General features: G+C 44.7%; 1 protein-coding gene across 1 annotated transcript in view; it reads left to right on the forward strand.

Annotated features, from left to right (window-relative positions):
- The window catches only part of LOC137542141 (tyrosine-protein kinase Srms-like), a 59,356-nt gene that overhangs the window by 12,024 nt on the left and 30,363 nt on the right, over positions 1-16,969 (forward strand). The window contains exons 2-3 of the mRNA XM_068263834.1: positions 5,303-5,424; positions 15,966-16,132. Coding sequence (XP_068119935.1) covers positions 5,303-5,424; positions 15,966-16,132 — 289 coding nt within the window. The remainder of the gene's footprint in view (positions 1-5,302; positions 5,425-15,965; positions 16,133-16,969) is intronic.

The raw sequence follows: 16,969 nt of genomic DNA on the forward strand, positions 1-16,969 counted from the left end.
CGCGAAAGTTCGCGTGAACCAAACTTTTGCAGGAGGTTCGCGAACCTAAAATCGGGCCATCTCTATGCACGGCACAGTGACAAAGGCAGCAAAAGCTGTCATTGCACCAGGATGTGTCCGTCCCTACAGGTCTGGTTATGTGACAAGTGACATGATGAGATAGACATGGGTATGTACAGTTAAGTAAACGAATACTAGTTGCGCTGGGTCTCACTAATGTCCTATATCATTCACCCGATATGATATACGTTCAAACTTTTGTTCAGTAAAACATCTGAAAATTTATTCAAACTTTTGTTCAGTAGAACATCTGAGAATTTATTGATACAATAAAGTGCGTTATATTACATTTACATTACATGCGGGTCAACCATTAATAATGAATACCTGACTCATTCAGACTGACAATCATCCACAGACCCTCCAATGTGTATAGATTTGTCAAAAAGTAGAAAAAATATGAATAAAAAATGGATCCTAAAAATAAGCAATAGAAAAAATAAAAAAAGAGGATGTATGGGTTTAAAAATATATATATGTATCATACAGATGCCTTGAATGGTTTATCAAGGTATATAGTGTGGACTCCCTTTGAGGGAAAAAAGTGCTGATATATCACAATATGAATCACAGTGAGGTCTCGTCATGAAGGCTCCCCTGGACTCAATGTGGGATCAATCCTCCGATATAGGTTTATATTTGTGGATATCAGGCGTCAAAGCTGTAATTAGCATATAGGTTGCATATAGTTCGTGTAGTTCATGAATGGACTCACCTCCTTCCTCGGACGAGTGATAGCGTTTTCACGTTGTGCTAGTAACAATTGTACTCCCGTCCTAGGGTAAAGGCTGCTGAGAGGTTTGCGGAGGGTCCAATTAGTGTGTCCGAGTTCCGGCCGGCAGCTCAATGACACTATACAACTCCGTACTGTATCCGTAATCATCCGCAATGATCGGGTGTAGTAGTTCCGGGTGGTGGCTGGTCTACTTCTGGTGACGTCACCTGCTCCTCGCGTCCTCTATTGCTAAGTTACCGCTGGATTGCGGTTTAGCGAGGGGTGATAGACAGTTTAGGTCTAGCGGTGCTGGTTGCAAAGATCTTCGCTAAACAATATAGGAGGGTGCGAGGTGAAGATTAGGACTAACGCGTTTCGGCAGTCTGCGGCTGCCTTTATCAAAGTCAATTGTGAAGTGAATAGCCACCTTCAGGTTGATATATACTACTGTCCCCTCCCATCTCTCAGACGTGTTGTCTCCTGGGTCCTAACGTGTCCGTCCATCATAAATAACAATGCGCACATTTATTGCATATATTTCATGTCTCCTTGCTTTAAATGTAAAACATACATATATATATATGAAAAATAACACATATGTATGTGAAAAATGTATACATATACAGCTGTACCTAAATTTATAAGGCACAACAGTGTTGAACCTGTTTAAAGCAAAAAGGGACTTGTCAGAAAAGAATGTATATATAGTTCAAACTCCCCTACAGGCTGTGCGGCGTAGGTGCACTAGAACAAAGAGCTACCACCTAAAGAGCAAGTAGGTATGTACCCCCACGTAGCCAAAGTAAAGGGAGACGAGCAAAACTATACACATATGGGTGGTCTGCCACATTGGATAGGTCTGCTGCAATCACATACATTCATAAAGACCCCAAATATCTTAATTCTATATTAAGTGGGTCTGCTGTGGTCATATTCATTCATAAAAATCCAAATATCTCAAATTCTGCATTCAGGCCCCTAGGGGACATGGTATCTAGATTGAAAATCCAGAAGCTTTCCCTACTGGACATTTTGGCTATATAGTCACCTCCCCTGATATCTCTATACACTATCTCCAGGCCCATAAATTCGGTCTCATAGATTCTACAGTTATGTTTTTCTTTATAGTGTCTAGATAGGGGATGTCCATCCCATCCTTTCTTCATATTTTTAAAGTGTTCCCCTATCCTTTCTTTAAGTAGACGTTTAGTTCTACCTATATAGTATTTATCACATGGGCACTTAATGCAGTAAATTACGCCTCTTGTGTCACACGTGATTAATTGCTTGATTTTCATGGAACCATGCTGTGTGGTGACCTCCATAGTTTTATTATAGCCTTGCGTGTCCCTGCAGTTGTTACATCTCCCACATCTTATAAAGCCTTCTCCAAGTTTATTATTTCTGCCTTCCCTACTAGTTGCTGTGGCAATCTTGAGACCCACCGAGCCAGCTCTCCTGATGTCATTCTGTTGATAGCCCTTCTCCAGAAATTTTGGCTCGAGAACATCCCAAAGGGACAAATGGCGAAAATCCGTAGGAACTGCACAGAGGAGGACCAATTCAAACAAGAGGCCATAACACTTACAGGAAAATTTCTGGAGAAGGGCTATCAACAGAATGACATAAAGAAAGCAATACAGACTATGGGCAACATGGACAGGGAAGAATTACTCAAAAAGAAACCCAAAATGAATACAGATGATCATGAAATGCTCATTAATTTACAATATCATACAAACAATAAAAGGATACAGAATATCATCAGGAAACACTGGAATATTCTTAAGAAAGACAAAACACTACACAATATTATCCCAGAGATACCATCTTTTATATTCAGGAGAGCTGGTTCGGTGGGTCTCAAGATTGCCACAGCAACTAGTAGGGAAGGCAGAAATAATAAACTTGGAGAAGGCTTTATAAGATGTGGGAGATGTAACAACTGCAGGGACACGCAAGGCTATAATAAAACTATGGAGGTCACCACACAGCATGGTTCCATGAAAATCAAGCAATTAATCACATGTGACACAAGAGGCGTAATTTACTGCATTAAGTGCCCATGTGATAAATACTATATAGGTAGAACTAAACGTCTACTTAAAGAAAGGATAGGGGAACACTTTAAAAATATGAAGAAAGGATGGGATGGACATCCCCTATCTAGACACTATAAAGAAAAACATAACTGTAGAATCTATGAGACCAAATTTATGGGCCTGGAGATAGTGTATAGAGATATCAGGGGAGGTGACTATATAGCCAAAATGTCCAGTAGGGAAAGCTTCTGGATTTTCAATCTAGATACCATGTCCCCTAGGGGCCTGAATGCAGAATTTGAGATATTTGGATTTTTATGAATGAATATGACCACAGCAGACCCACTTAATATAGAATTGAGATATTTGGGGTCTTTATGAATGTATGTGATTGCAGCAGACCTATCCAATGTGGCAGACCACCCATATGTGTATAGTTTTGCTCGTCTCCCTTTACTTTGGCTACGTGGGGGTACATACCTACTTGCTCTTTAGGTGGTAGCTCTTTGTTCTAGTGCACCTACGCCGCACAGCCTGTAGGGGAGTTTGAACTATATATACATTCTTTTCTGACAAGTCCCTTTTTGCTTTAAACAGGTTCAACACTGTTGTGCCTTATAAATTTAGGTACAGCTGTATATGTATACATTTTTCACATACATATGTGTTATTTTTCATATATATATGTATGTTTTACATTTAAAGCAAGGAGACATGAAATATATGCAATAAATGTGCGCATTGTTATTTATGATGGACGGACACGTTAGGACCCAGGAGACAACACGTCTGAGAGATGGGAGGGGACAGTAGTATATATCAACCTGAAAGTGGCTATTCACTTCTGAATTGACTTTGATAAAGGCAGCCGCAGACTGCCGAAACGCGTTAGTCCTAATCTTCACCTCGCACCCTCCTATATTGTTTAGCGAAGATCTTTGCAACCAGCACCGCTAGACCTAAACTGTCTATCACCCCTCGCTAAACCGCAATCCAGCGGTAACTTAGCAATAGAGGACGCGAGGAGCAGGTGACGTCACCGGAAGTAGACCAGCCACCACCCGGAACTACTACACCCGATCATTGCGGATGATTACGGATACAGTACGGAGTTGTATAGTGTCATTGAGCTGCCGGCCGGAACTCGGACACACTAATTGGACCCTCCGCAAACCTCTCAGCAGCCTTTACCCTAGGACGGGAGTACAATTGTTACTAGCACAACGTGAAAACGCTATCACTCGTCCGAGGAAGGAGGTGAGTCCATTCATGAACTACACGAACTATATGCAACCTATATGCTAATTACAGCTTTGACGCCTGATATCCACAAATATAAACCTATATCGGAGGATTGATCCCACATTGAGTCCAGGGGAGCCTTCATGACGAGACCTCACTGTGATTCATATTGTGATATATCAGCACTTTTTTCCCTCAAAGGGAGTCCACACTATATACCTTGATAAACCATTCAAGGCATCTGTATGATACATATATATATATATTTTAACCCATACATCCTCTTTTTTATTTTTTCTATTGCTTATTTTTAGGATCCATTTTTTATTCATATTTTTTCTACTTTTTGACAAATCTATACACATTGGAGGGTCTGTGGATGATTGTCAGTCTGAATGAGTCAGGTATTCATTATTAATGGTTGACCCGCATGTAATGTAAATGTAATATAACGCACTTTATTGTATCAATAAATTCTCAGATGTTCTACTGAACAAAAGTTTGAATACATTTTCAGATGTTTTACTGAACAAAAGTTTGAACGTATATCATATCGGGTGAATGATATAGGACATTAGTGAGACCCAGCGCAACTAGTTTTCGTTTACTTAAATATATTATTTTGTGTGAGGTGAGTGGGTCCCCACACTTTCTAGTTAGCAGCAGGCAGTACAGTTAAACCTACCCACCTAAGCGCCCTCCACTTTCTATGGGTATGTATAGTGCCTAGTACACAAATAACTAGGTTGTGTTCCTTTTTTCCTTTCTCTGCCTGAAAGAGCTAAAAATCAGGTTTGTAATTGGCATTTCCTGTCCAGGTCGGGACCGGGTCAGACTCTAGCGTAATTCTCACTGATAAGGAATTGCAGCCATAAAACACTTTTGTGGCAGTAAATGGCTTCTAAGAGCAGGAAAGAGATAAAAAGGGACAATAGTTCATATATTTTAGCTCTGGCATATTTGAATTAATGTGTCATTGAGAAAAGGCTAAAGAACAGTAAAAGCTTAAAAAATTGATTTTAATATAAAATAAAATTGTGGGATAACTTTAAAAGTCATTTATATAAGTAGGAGGACAGATACAATTGTTGATCTCAGTTTTTTTTTTCGCCTCGGATGTCCTTTAAGTCATGCATTCTCCCCAGTTTCCTCTTATGGCCTGTGCGGTTCTGCCTGTGTATTAACCGCTCTGTGTACTCTCACCTCTTGGCTCTGACTCTGAACTTCTGCATTTCTCTTCCAGCTGGTACATCGAGGTGCCAAACCGATCTCAAGCCGAGACATTGCTCCTCGCAAATCCCAACGCTCATGGCTCCTACCTGGTGCGACCCAGCGACACCAACCATGGACAGTACTCATTATCAGGTCAGCAGCTGATGTGCTCTTACTAGCCTACGCATCGAAAAAGGAAGGATTTCAGCTCTATTCCTGATTTAACACGAGCTGGTCACTAGTTGCACCCCCTGAACTAGGGTCAGAGTCCTACTCCTTTCATGTAATACATGAAGTGAAAAGTGAATAGGAGCTCTTTCCCCCAAATCCTTAGGAGCAGTTCAATCATTTCACCATGAATGGGCAGGGCTCCTTCTGTCACTATAGTGCCCCAAACAAGGTGACCCCATAGTTCTCCCCAAATAATGTCATTAATGTCATGGGTGTCAATGCCACCCTCTGCAATAAGCATGTGCTGCTGCAACCCCAATAACAAGGGCAGCCATTCACTCCACACTATACCATATTCATCCACCATGGCGTGCCCCCATATAACAAATGCAGCCATCAGGGCATGCCCTTATTAACAAGTGTAGCCATCAGGGCGTGCCACCATATAACAAGTGCAACCACCATGGCGTGCCCCCATATTACAAGTGCAGCCATCAGGGCATGCCCCTATATAACAAGTGTAGCCATCAGGGCGTGCCACCATATAACAAGTGCAACCACCATGGCGTGCCACCATATAACAAGTGCAACCACCATGGCGTGCCACCATATAACAAGTGCAACCACCATGGCGTGCCCCCATATTACAAGTGCAGCCATCAGGGCGAGGGCGTTCCCTATATAACAATGCCCCCCATATGACCAATGAAAAGCAGGTCCCTTTCGAAGCACCTTCTGCTGAGATTGGTGTCCTCTCAGATATATAATCTTAGTTTTCAGGAAATGACTGAGAGTTTATGATGCTGTTAGTGGCACGAGGGGAATCCAGGCCTCGGAATATGACTTCCATTTCCTCATCCGAGGCTCAGCCGCTCTGAGATCCGCTGCCAAAGGTCACTTACCTGCTGATAAGGTGTTCCTGCCTCAGGAAAGGTGTGCGGCCTGGGCTATGTTCCTCAGTCTGGCTCCGTGGCCGATCTCTCACCTGTGGAGACACAAATCACACACAGCAAACAGTAACAAATATATGGTAATGGCACATTTATGCTGTCATGCTTATTCTGTGGTTTCACTTCTTAATTGGCAACCAGGAGCATGCATGCAGTCATGTTTTCTGCATTTCAAACAATGTTTGCCTTTTGTTTGGCTTTCATTTCAGATCTTTTGGATTCAGTAATGTTCGACTCACAACTGGAGCGACCATTAGAGCTCCCAATCAGCGTACGGTTTTGGGTTAGGGGCTAAAAAAATATTACAGGCGGAGGATCAACATGACAACCAGACAAATTAAAATTGGAGAAACTGTAGAAGCCTGGCTGAAGGGGTGTATTGTGCCGTAAACAGGGGTGGGGGTCTTCAGCACCATTGCTCATCAACATAGAACATTGTTTTACTATATGCTGCTAAAATTCCCTGACTAGCTTAACCTTTTATTAAAGGACAACTGTAGTGAGTAGAATATAGAGGATGCCATATTTATTTCCTTTTAAACAATACCAGTTTCCTGGCAGCACTGCTGGTCTGTTTGGCTGCAGTAGTGTCTCAATCTATACCAGAAACAAGCATGTGGCTAATCTTGTTAGATCTGACAATGTCAGAAACACCTGATATGCTGCATGCTTGTTCAGGGTCTACGACTAGAAGTATTAGAGGCAGAGGATCAGCAGGACAGCCAGGCAACCGGTATTGCTTAAAAGGAAATAAATATGGCAGCCTCCATATCCCTCTCGCTTCAGTTGTCCTTTGAGTCTGTCTCCTTTTAGGCTATAGGGAATAGTATGATGTTAAACAAGATCTCCTGAGGTTCCCTTTAACCCTCCTGGCGGTCAATTATAACCGCCAGGGGGCAGCGCAGCACTATTTTAAATATTTTTTTTTTAAAACCATGTAGCTAGCCTAGCGCTAGCTACATGACAGCCGCTGAGCTGCGGCATCCCCCCCCCCCCACACCCCCTCCGATCGCCTCCAGTGATCAGGCCCATCAGGAAATCTTGTTCTGAACGGGATTTCCATTAGGGCTTCCCCGTCGCCATGGCGACAGGTGGGATGACGTCCTCGACGTCGTGACGTCAAAGGGAGTCCCGGATCCACCCCTCAGCGCTGCATGGCACTGATTGGCCAGGCTGCGCATGAGGTCTGGGGGGGAAAGGGGGGGGGGGCGGCGTGGCTGGTAGTGGCAAATCGGTGCGGAGTGGCGGCGATCGGGCAGTACACGCAGCTAGCAAAGTGCTAGCTGCGTGTAATAAAAAAAAATTTGCAAATCGGCCCAGCAGGGCCTGAGAAATCCTCCTGCGTGGCATAGCCGGAGCTCAGCTTGGGCTTACAGCCAGGAAGGTACATTTAGTTTGGCAAGAGCTGTTCCTTGTAGCACCCTCCTAAAAGATTTGAACAGCCGCCCCATCTAAAAATCCAGATTTTGAACCCTTTGCTAACTGTACCACCTTTCTCCATAGAACACTGCAGCGAAGGGTTAACTGGGAGGCTAGCCACTCCCTCTCCCGTAACCCCGACAGAAAGAGGCAGTGAGCAGAACAGCTTGCGGATTGCATCCACTAGTGAAGTGGCTTTGGAATGGTGGAATTATCCCAGGAGGTGGTGAGAGCACTCTTGGGCACCGTACTGCTACACACATAGGAGGTGGTGAGAGCCCTCCTGGTGCCACGCTGCAACTATACTGTTACAGTTATCCTCCATAATAGCCTTCAATACCAGCTTAGCTACACTCAGATAAACTGTAGTCCCTTAAGTTAATTAGGTGATCACCTGAGGTTGGCCATTTTTGTGCACTACGTTACAGTATATGTGATTATACCCTAGGTACATTAGGTGCCCATGAACTGGACACTACTGCTAATGCAATTGTAATCTTTGACCCTCAATTGCTGCGGGGGATCAGCAGAAAGAAGGTGAGTTGTAACTACACTATACCCACTCCCCCCACCGCTGTGCCTATACTCTGAGCACCTACCTATCTAACCTATACTTGGGCCACCTACCTATCTAACCTATACTTGGGGCACATACCTATCTAACCTATACTCAGGGCACCTACCTAGCTAACCTATACTGCAGGCACCTACCTAGCTAACCTATACTGCGGACACCTACCCATCTAACCTATACTGGAGGCACCTACCTATCTAACCTATACTCGGGGCAGATACCTTTCTAACCTATACTCAGGGCACCTACCTATCTAACCTATACTCGGAGCACCCACCTATCTAACCTATACTCGGGGCACCTACCTATCTAACCTATACTCGGGGCACTTACCTATCTAACCTATACTCGGGGCACCTAACTAACTATCTAACCTATACTGGGGGAACCTACCTATCTAACCTATACTCGGGGCACCTACCTATTTAACGTCTACTGGGGGAACCTACCTATCTAACCTTAACTGGGGGAACTTACCTACCTAACCTATACTGGAGGCACCTACCTATCTAACCTATACTGCGGGCAAAGTATACTGACTACCTATATTGGAGGCACCTATCTAACCTATACTGGGGGCACCTACCTATCTAACCTATACTGGTGGCAACTATACGGGCTACCCAATACTGGAGGCACCTACCTATCTAACCTATACTGGGGGCACCTATCTATCTAACCTATACTCGAGGCAACTACCTAGCTAACCTATACTGCGGGCACCTTCCCATCTAACCTATACTGGAGGCGCGTACCTATCTAACCTATACTCGGGGCAACTACCTTTCTAACCTATAGTTGGGGCAGCTACCTCTCTAACCTATACTGGGGGAACCTACCTATCTAACCTATACTCGGGGCCCCTACCTAGCTAACCTATACTGGGGGCACCTACCTAGCTAATCTATACCCGGGGCACCTACCTTGCTAACCTATACTGGGGGAACCTACCTATCTAACCTATACTGGAAGCACCTACCTATCTAACCTATACTGGCGGTACGTACCTATCTAACCTATACTGGGAGCATCTACCTATTTCACCTATACTGGGGGCAAACTATACTGACTACCTATATTGGAGGCACCTATCTATCTAACCTATACTGGGGCACTTACCTATCTAAACTATACTTATGGGAACTATACGGGCTACCTTATACTGGAGGTAACTACCTAGCTAACCTATACTAGGGGCACCTACCTATCTAACCTATGCTGTTGGCAACTACATGGGCTACTCATACTGGCTAACCTATACTAGGGGCATATACCTATCTAACATATACTGGAGGCAACTATACAGGCTACCCTATATTGGGGGCTCTATACCACACTATGCGCTGCCACACAGTCCACTAAGGATATGGATGTTCAAAGTCCCACAGTTCTCAAAATAAAATACGCTCCTCTTCAGTCTTCAAACCAGGGTGTCTCATGTAGAAAAGGAAACGGAAAGAAAAAATCTTCATCGCATAGGCTGCCAAAACATCCGAGCAATCCTCCACCAGCTATGGCCCGTGCACACTTCTACACGATATCACCACTCACCGTGCAAACCACCACCCGCCGTGGTTGCTCTCACCTTACGCTGTGGCTGCCCAGACCCACAGACAGCTAACACAGCATGTAGTTCCACACGACCATACACTTATCTCCTTCCTTCAATTCTGATTCACAGGTCGATCTCCCCAAAAAGAACACAATTACAAGATCATTGCGCAGGCTGTTTGACTGGTACAGGGAAGTAACCCCTTGCCGGGATATATCACCGTGTTTCTAATTATGGGGGCTGTGGAACTACTTTCTAATTATGGTCGTGTTGATACATGTTGGTACAACATTGATGACTATTGCAGCATACCCACAGTATATTGTAGGTTTAGTCAGTAGGTGGAGCTCGCCAGGTTAATTTTGGTTTTCTATATTGGGGGCACCTACCTAGCTGGGGGAAATTGGAAAACTGGGGACAACTATGCTGGGGGACCTATAGCTGGCTAACTATACTGGGGGCAACTAGACCTGGATAACCTATACTGTGGGCACCTATACCTAGCTCCACGGTGGGAGGGCAGATTTTACATCCTCGCCACGGGTGCAATTTAGCCTAGAAACTGCCCTGTATGTAGCGATTGGTGACAATAGCATGTATAGGGGCATTGCTATTAACCACTAAAGTCGGCAAGTAATTACGTGAAAATTACACAAAAATTGCACGAGATTACGAATGGATTATATAAAACCAATTGGCTGTCCAAATTTTAATTACTCATGGCCTTCATTGAGAAAATATACCGTACACAAAATTTTGCATAATTAGCTGATTACAGTTGTCACTAATCACTAATGTGCTCTGTTAAGTTAAAACTTCTACTTCAATCCAATAATACCAAGCGCTAGGCTTACCTATATAAATTGCAAATAACCCTTTACAGGGTAGCCACACTAAGGTACTATTCTAAAACAACAATCCAATGATACACAGTGGACTACTAAAACACAATTACTTTATTCAATTCTGTAAAACAGATCCCCTTTAACCCCACTAAAAAGAGCAGCATATGGTATATTTCAGCCTAAACCATACACAGCCGGCTGTGTCACACGACTGCACCCATACAATTGTCCAATTACTCGTTAATGAGATGACTCATCGATATCTAAGTAGATCTCATTTTCTCTATATTACCTGATATTTCCTTTAACCCTAACCCTTAATCCCACCTCCTTAACCCCCTAACCTTAACCACCCACCTTTCTCTTAAAGTGGACCTGAACTCAGAACTCCTCTCTGCTCTAAAAGATAACAGCAGCATAATAACCTTTCAACAAAAAAAACATTTCTTTGTTACAGCTGATACAAATCTTACAATAAATCTGCACAGTTTCTACTTCCTCATTCATGGAAGCAGACAAATTGTTTACAGCCTGTACTTTTAAATGGGCTTATCCCCTGTGTCACATGACTGCCATGGCAGATAAGCAGATAAGCCCATTTAAATGCACAGGCTATAAACAATATGTCTGCTTCCATGAATCAGGAAGTAGAAACTGCATATTTATTTTAAGATTTGTTTCAACTGTGACAAAGAAATGTTTTTGTTGAAAGGTTATTATGCTGTTGTGTATCTTTTAGAGCGGAGAGGAAGTTCTGAGTTCAGGTCCACTTTAACTCCTAATCTTAAAGAGTCTGAAGCCAGTAAAATTACCTCTTTTTTATTTCCAGCATTAACATCAAAGATGATTCGCCGCACTCCCGCGGCAGAACAATGTATTTAACTCCCCAAATCCCGGGTCAAAATTCTATGACTTTTCAGGTCGTGGATTTTGCTGCTTGGGGGAGGTAGAGCTTTGCGATGTAGCTCTGCCTCCAGTCCAATCAATCTCTGCCAATCTCCACCTCTCCCCACCCCTCTCAGTGAAAGAAGACTGAGAGGAGTGGGGAGATGCAGAGATCAGTGGAGATTGATTGGACTGGAGGCAGAGCTACAGCGCAAAGCTCTGCCTCCTCCAGGAAGTACCAGAGGATTTTGCTGGGGATTTCGGGGGGTTAAATACATAGTTCTGCCACGGTAATGTGGCGAATCATAATTGTTAATGCTGAAGAGGACTTGGAAATAAAAAGAGGTAATTTTAATGGCTTCAGACTCTCTTTAACCTTCCTCCTCTTTAACCTAACCCTTAACCTCCCCATTGACCCCTAACCCTTCACTCCTAACCCTTAACCCCCCTCCTTAACTCATAACCCTTAACCCCCCTCCTTAACTCATAACCTTAGCCCTAACCCTTAACCGACACCCCCCCCCCCCCCAACACCTAAACTTAACACTAACCTTCCCCGTCCTTAACTCCTAACCTTAAGCAACTCCCCTTCCTTAACCCCTAACCTTAACCTATCTCCTTAAAGGGAACCTGAAGCGAGTAAAATTATTTAAAATAAATACATGACGTAGCTGCAAATGAATATTACATACTAACCTCACCGTCAGTTCCTCTCAGAAGCTCACCATTTTCTTCTTACACTGATCCCTTCCAGTTCTGACAAGATTTTGTCAGAACTGGAATATACCAGTTGCTGCCAGTTATATATCAGCAGCTGCCCATTACAACTGAATGTGCAAGATAATGTCCATGTTTCCCTATGGCTCAAGTGCTACAGTTTAACAGTGTGCTGACTGGGAAGCTGTTATGGGGTAATGGCCATTTTTAAAATGGAGGAGAATTCCATTGATCACAGTGGACAAATGGGACACAGGAGAAGAGAAAGAGATTGAGGAGTAGGCTACACAGGAGGTAAGTATGACCTGTGTGTGGTAATTTTGACTTTTTTCAGTTCAGGTTCTCTTTAACCCCTAAACTCCCCCTAACCTTAACCTAGCTCTTTAACCCCTAAACTCCCCCTCCTTAACTCCTAACCTTAAGGAGACTCTGTAACAAAATGTTCAGCCTTATTTTTTCTATCCTATACCTTTTCTAATGTAGTCTGGATTACTGCAGCCTTTTCTAGTTGCACTGTCTCTGCAATATATATAATCTTTTTTTCTTTGTCAAGCCTTTTCGAGCCAGGGAGGAATGTGCTGCCTCTGCTGTGATAGGGAGGAGTTATGCATGCCCCCTCCAGGCTCTGTGTGCTTTGTTTACTACTCACAGACAGAGCTCTCTGAGGGGGAAGGAAGCTGCCTGTCTCATGCTGAGAACTGTGAGAATCCCAGACTGGAGTGCAGATAATTCTTTATGTAATGCCTGGCATACACGAGTCGATCCGGTGGCCGATTAGCCGCCGCATTGACTCCCGCCGCGTCCCCGTTCATCCACGCAGATCGATTCCCGCTCGGGATCAAGCGGGGAATCTATCCGGCAGGTCATCGGTCCTGTCGGATATTATCAATCGAGCCATCAGCGGCTCGATTGATAAGAAAAAAACTTGCCGTGTATGCCTACCATAATAAAAACTTGTAGTATACTGTGACATGACATATATACAAACATCACTTCCTAGTTAGCGCCCATGTTTTTTGTTTGTTAACACTGTCTAAAACTGGCGATTAAAAGCCAGGATCGCGGTGGGGAGCTGCGGAAATAACAAGGATCTTCATACAGCCATATAGCGATCCCTGGCCAAAGCGCTGCGACTGCGGATGGGTTTCCAGGAGGTCCATACGTATTTGTTCTTACGTACTGCGTATGGACCCCCTGGAAACCCCGTCAGGAAATAACAAGGAGAGGCCCAGGAGAACATAATGAATAGAATGGTAAGCTTTTTATTGCAACAATTTGTGAGAACACATTATCTTTAACTCTCCCCCCTCCATAATACCTAACTTGGGGGCAGGGCCGGTTTTAGCAACAATGGGGCCCCAGGGCAAAATAAACCTGGGGCCCCCCAACAGATACCCCGAAACAAAAATCGGCATTAACCCTCCTGGCGGTTTATCAAAATCCGTCAGGGGGCAGCAAAGCCATTTTAAAAAAATTAATTTTTCTTTTCATGTAGCGAGACAACTCGCTACATGATAGCCGCATCCCCCCAGCCCCTCAAAGAACGGGATCTCCTGGAGGGCATCCCCCGTCGCCATGGTGACGGGCGGAATGACGTCACCGACGTCACGACGTCGTGACGTCAAAGGGGACTCTGATCCATCCCACAGCGCTGCCTGGAACTGATTGGCCAGGCAGCGCACAAGGTCTGGGGGGGGGGGGGCGGCCGCGGCGCGACGGATAGCGGCGGATTGGCGGGTAGCGGCGGCGATCGCATTGCACACGCAGCTAGCAAAGTGCGAGCTGCATGTAGAAAAAAAACATTATGCAAATCGGCCCAGCGGGGCCTGAGCGGTGCCTTCCGGCGGCTTAGCCCGAGCTCAGCTCGGGCTTACCGCCAGGAAGGTTAAGGGACCTTTTTTTGCAGCTGGTATAGTCAGGGTGTGAAGCCCCAATCGGTTGGACTCCACATTCTGGCTATCCCAGCCTGCATGGGGGACAAGGGGTTAAAAAGTTTCAGGAGGGGGGACCCCACAATTTTTTTTTTAATTTCTCACACTCTGAACATTAAAAAAAAAAAAAAAAATTGGGACAATTGGAAAAAATGCCAGGGATCTTCATACAGCCATATTGCGGCTGTATAGCGATCCCTGGCCAAAGCGCTGCGACTGCGGATGGGTTTCCAGGAGGTCCATACGTATTTGTTCTTACGTACTGCGTATGGACCCCCTGGAAACCCCGTCAGGAAATTAATTGCTCTTTCTTTTGATGCATGTAAAATTACTCTACCGTTAGGTTTGCTACTAAAAGTGACATTTCCCGCATTTAAAATTATACTTTTTTCCTTCGAAACTTTAAAAACGATTTTCTCAAAAACTATATAGTCTTTGAAAAATTGTTTTTTTTCTCTTATTCCCAATGATATCCTTAACATATCCTGCAAATTTAGGGTTTCTAGCATTTAAGGTGGATTTGCTATTAACCGTTAAAGTCGGCAGGTTTTTAAATGTGTAATTTTTTCTTTTGAAACTTTAACATCGATTTTCTCAAAAACTATAAGGTCTTTTTGAAAAATGTTTTTTTCCTCTTGTAGCCACTGGGGGCCCCTACAGGCTCTGGGGCAATTGCCTCCTTTGCCTCTATGATAGCGCCGGCCCTGCTTGGGGGGGGAGGGTTGGGTTAAGGGTAGGAGTTAAGGAGGTGAAATTAAGGGTTAGGGTCAAGGTCAGGAATTAAGGAGTGGGGCAGAGAGGATAAGGTTAGGAGTTGGGGGGGGGGGGCTTAAGGGTTAGGAGTTAAGGATGGGGGCTTAAGGGTTAGAGTTAAGGTTAGGCATTAACGAGGGGGGCAAGGAGGTTAAGGGTTAAGGTTAGGCGTAGGAGGGAGGTTAAGTTTAGAATTTGAGTGGGGAGGTGAAGGGTTAGGGTTAATGTTAGAAGTTAAGAAGGGGAAGGGGGGAGGTTAGGGGGAAGTTAAGGGTTCAAATGAAGGAGTTAAAGAGAGGAAAGGTAAAGGGCTAGGGTTAAGGTTAGGGGTTAAGGGGGGGGGGGGGGTGAAGGGTAACTAATGTTACTAAACTATTTTTTTCCTGTTACGTTAGTTATGTACTGTAATTTATTATGTAAGCAAATGTGTTTTTTCTGCACAGCCACAGCACCTCTATTGTTTGAAAGAGATTCCAGGCTGTAATCTGACGCTGAAGGGATTGAAACATTATATAGACTTTGTGTAACTGCCTGGATGATATTAGGCCTTGTTCACATCATGACGCACTTCCGTGCGCATTTGGAAGTGCGTATGATGTGCGACACGCAAGAATAACAAAAGGGCATAGACAGCCCTTCTGCCATTCACATCATAAGTGCTGCAGTAGGATGCAGAATGATGCACTAAAGATACTGCTGCATGCCTTCTGCCCGCAAGTGCAGAACAGACCCATTCACTTTAATGATTGGGATCAGCAGCGCAACGCGTAGCGGCATGCGATTGTATGCATTGCGTTCTGATCGCTGCCATCTGTGCGTCATGATGTAAACATAGCCTAATACGTAAGTACCGTCTTTTTTCAACCTCAATAACTATGATTGTATTTCTTTTTCCAGTACGTAATGAGAATAAAGTCACGCATTTCCGCATCCATAACAATTCCAGCGGGGAGTACTACCTACAGCAAGGAAGGACCTTCTCTACATTAAAAGACCTGCTCAACTTCCATAAAACCAACTGGAAGCTGCTGAGATGCCCATTGCTACAGCCTTGTGTGCCTCAGGTAAGATGCCATGTGTACCGCCTCTGCTGAAAAGCCTGACAGAGGACCATACCATTCAGCTGAACGGGATCCTGACCACAGCGTCAGGGCAAACCTAAACCTGACAGAGGACCATACCACTCAGCTGAAAGGGGTCCCCACCACAGTGTCAGGGCAAACCTAAACCTGACAGAGGACCATACCACTCAGCTGAAAGGGGTCCCCACCACAGTGTCAGGGCAAACCTAAACCTGACAGAGGACCATACCACTCAGCTGAAAGGGGTCCCCACCACAGTGTCAGGGCAAACCTAAACCTGACAGAGGACCATACCACTCAGCTGAAAGGGGTCCCCACCACAGTGTCAGGGCAAACCTAAACCTGACAGAGGACCATACCACTCAGCTGAACGGGATCCTGACCACAGCGTCAGGGCAAACCTAAACCTGACAGAGGACCATACCACTCAGCTGAAAGGGGTCCCCACCACAGTGTCAGGGCAAACCTAAACCTGACAGAGGACCATACCACTCAGCTGAAAGGGGTCCCCACCACAGTGTCAGGGCAAACCTAAACCTGACAGAGGACCATACCACTCAGCTGAAAGGGGTCCCCACCACAGTGTCAGGGCAAACCTAAACCTGACAGAGGACCATACCACTCAGCTGAAAGGGGTCCTGACCACAGCATCAGGGCAAACCTAAACCTGACCTGAGGGACTGTACCGAAAAGTGGATCTATGCACTGTGTTCTCATCGTTCCCTCCAACATCTTTGGTCAGAGGACCCTTTAACACGCATACCACTATTAGGAGGAGCCGCCGGCGCCACCGCCACCACCACAAGGAGCTGGCACACA

The sequence above is a fragment of the Hyperolius riggenbachi genome, chromosome 12 (assembly GCF_040937935.1).
Source record: "Hyperolius riggenbachi isolate aHypRig1 chromosome 12, aHypRig1.pri, whole genome shotgun sequence".
Lineage (NCBI taxonomy): Eukaryota > Metazoa > Chordata > Amphibia > Anura > Hyperoliidae > Hyperolius > Hyperolius riggenbachi.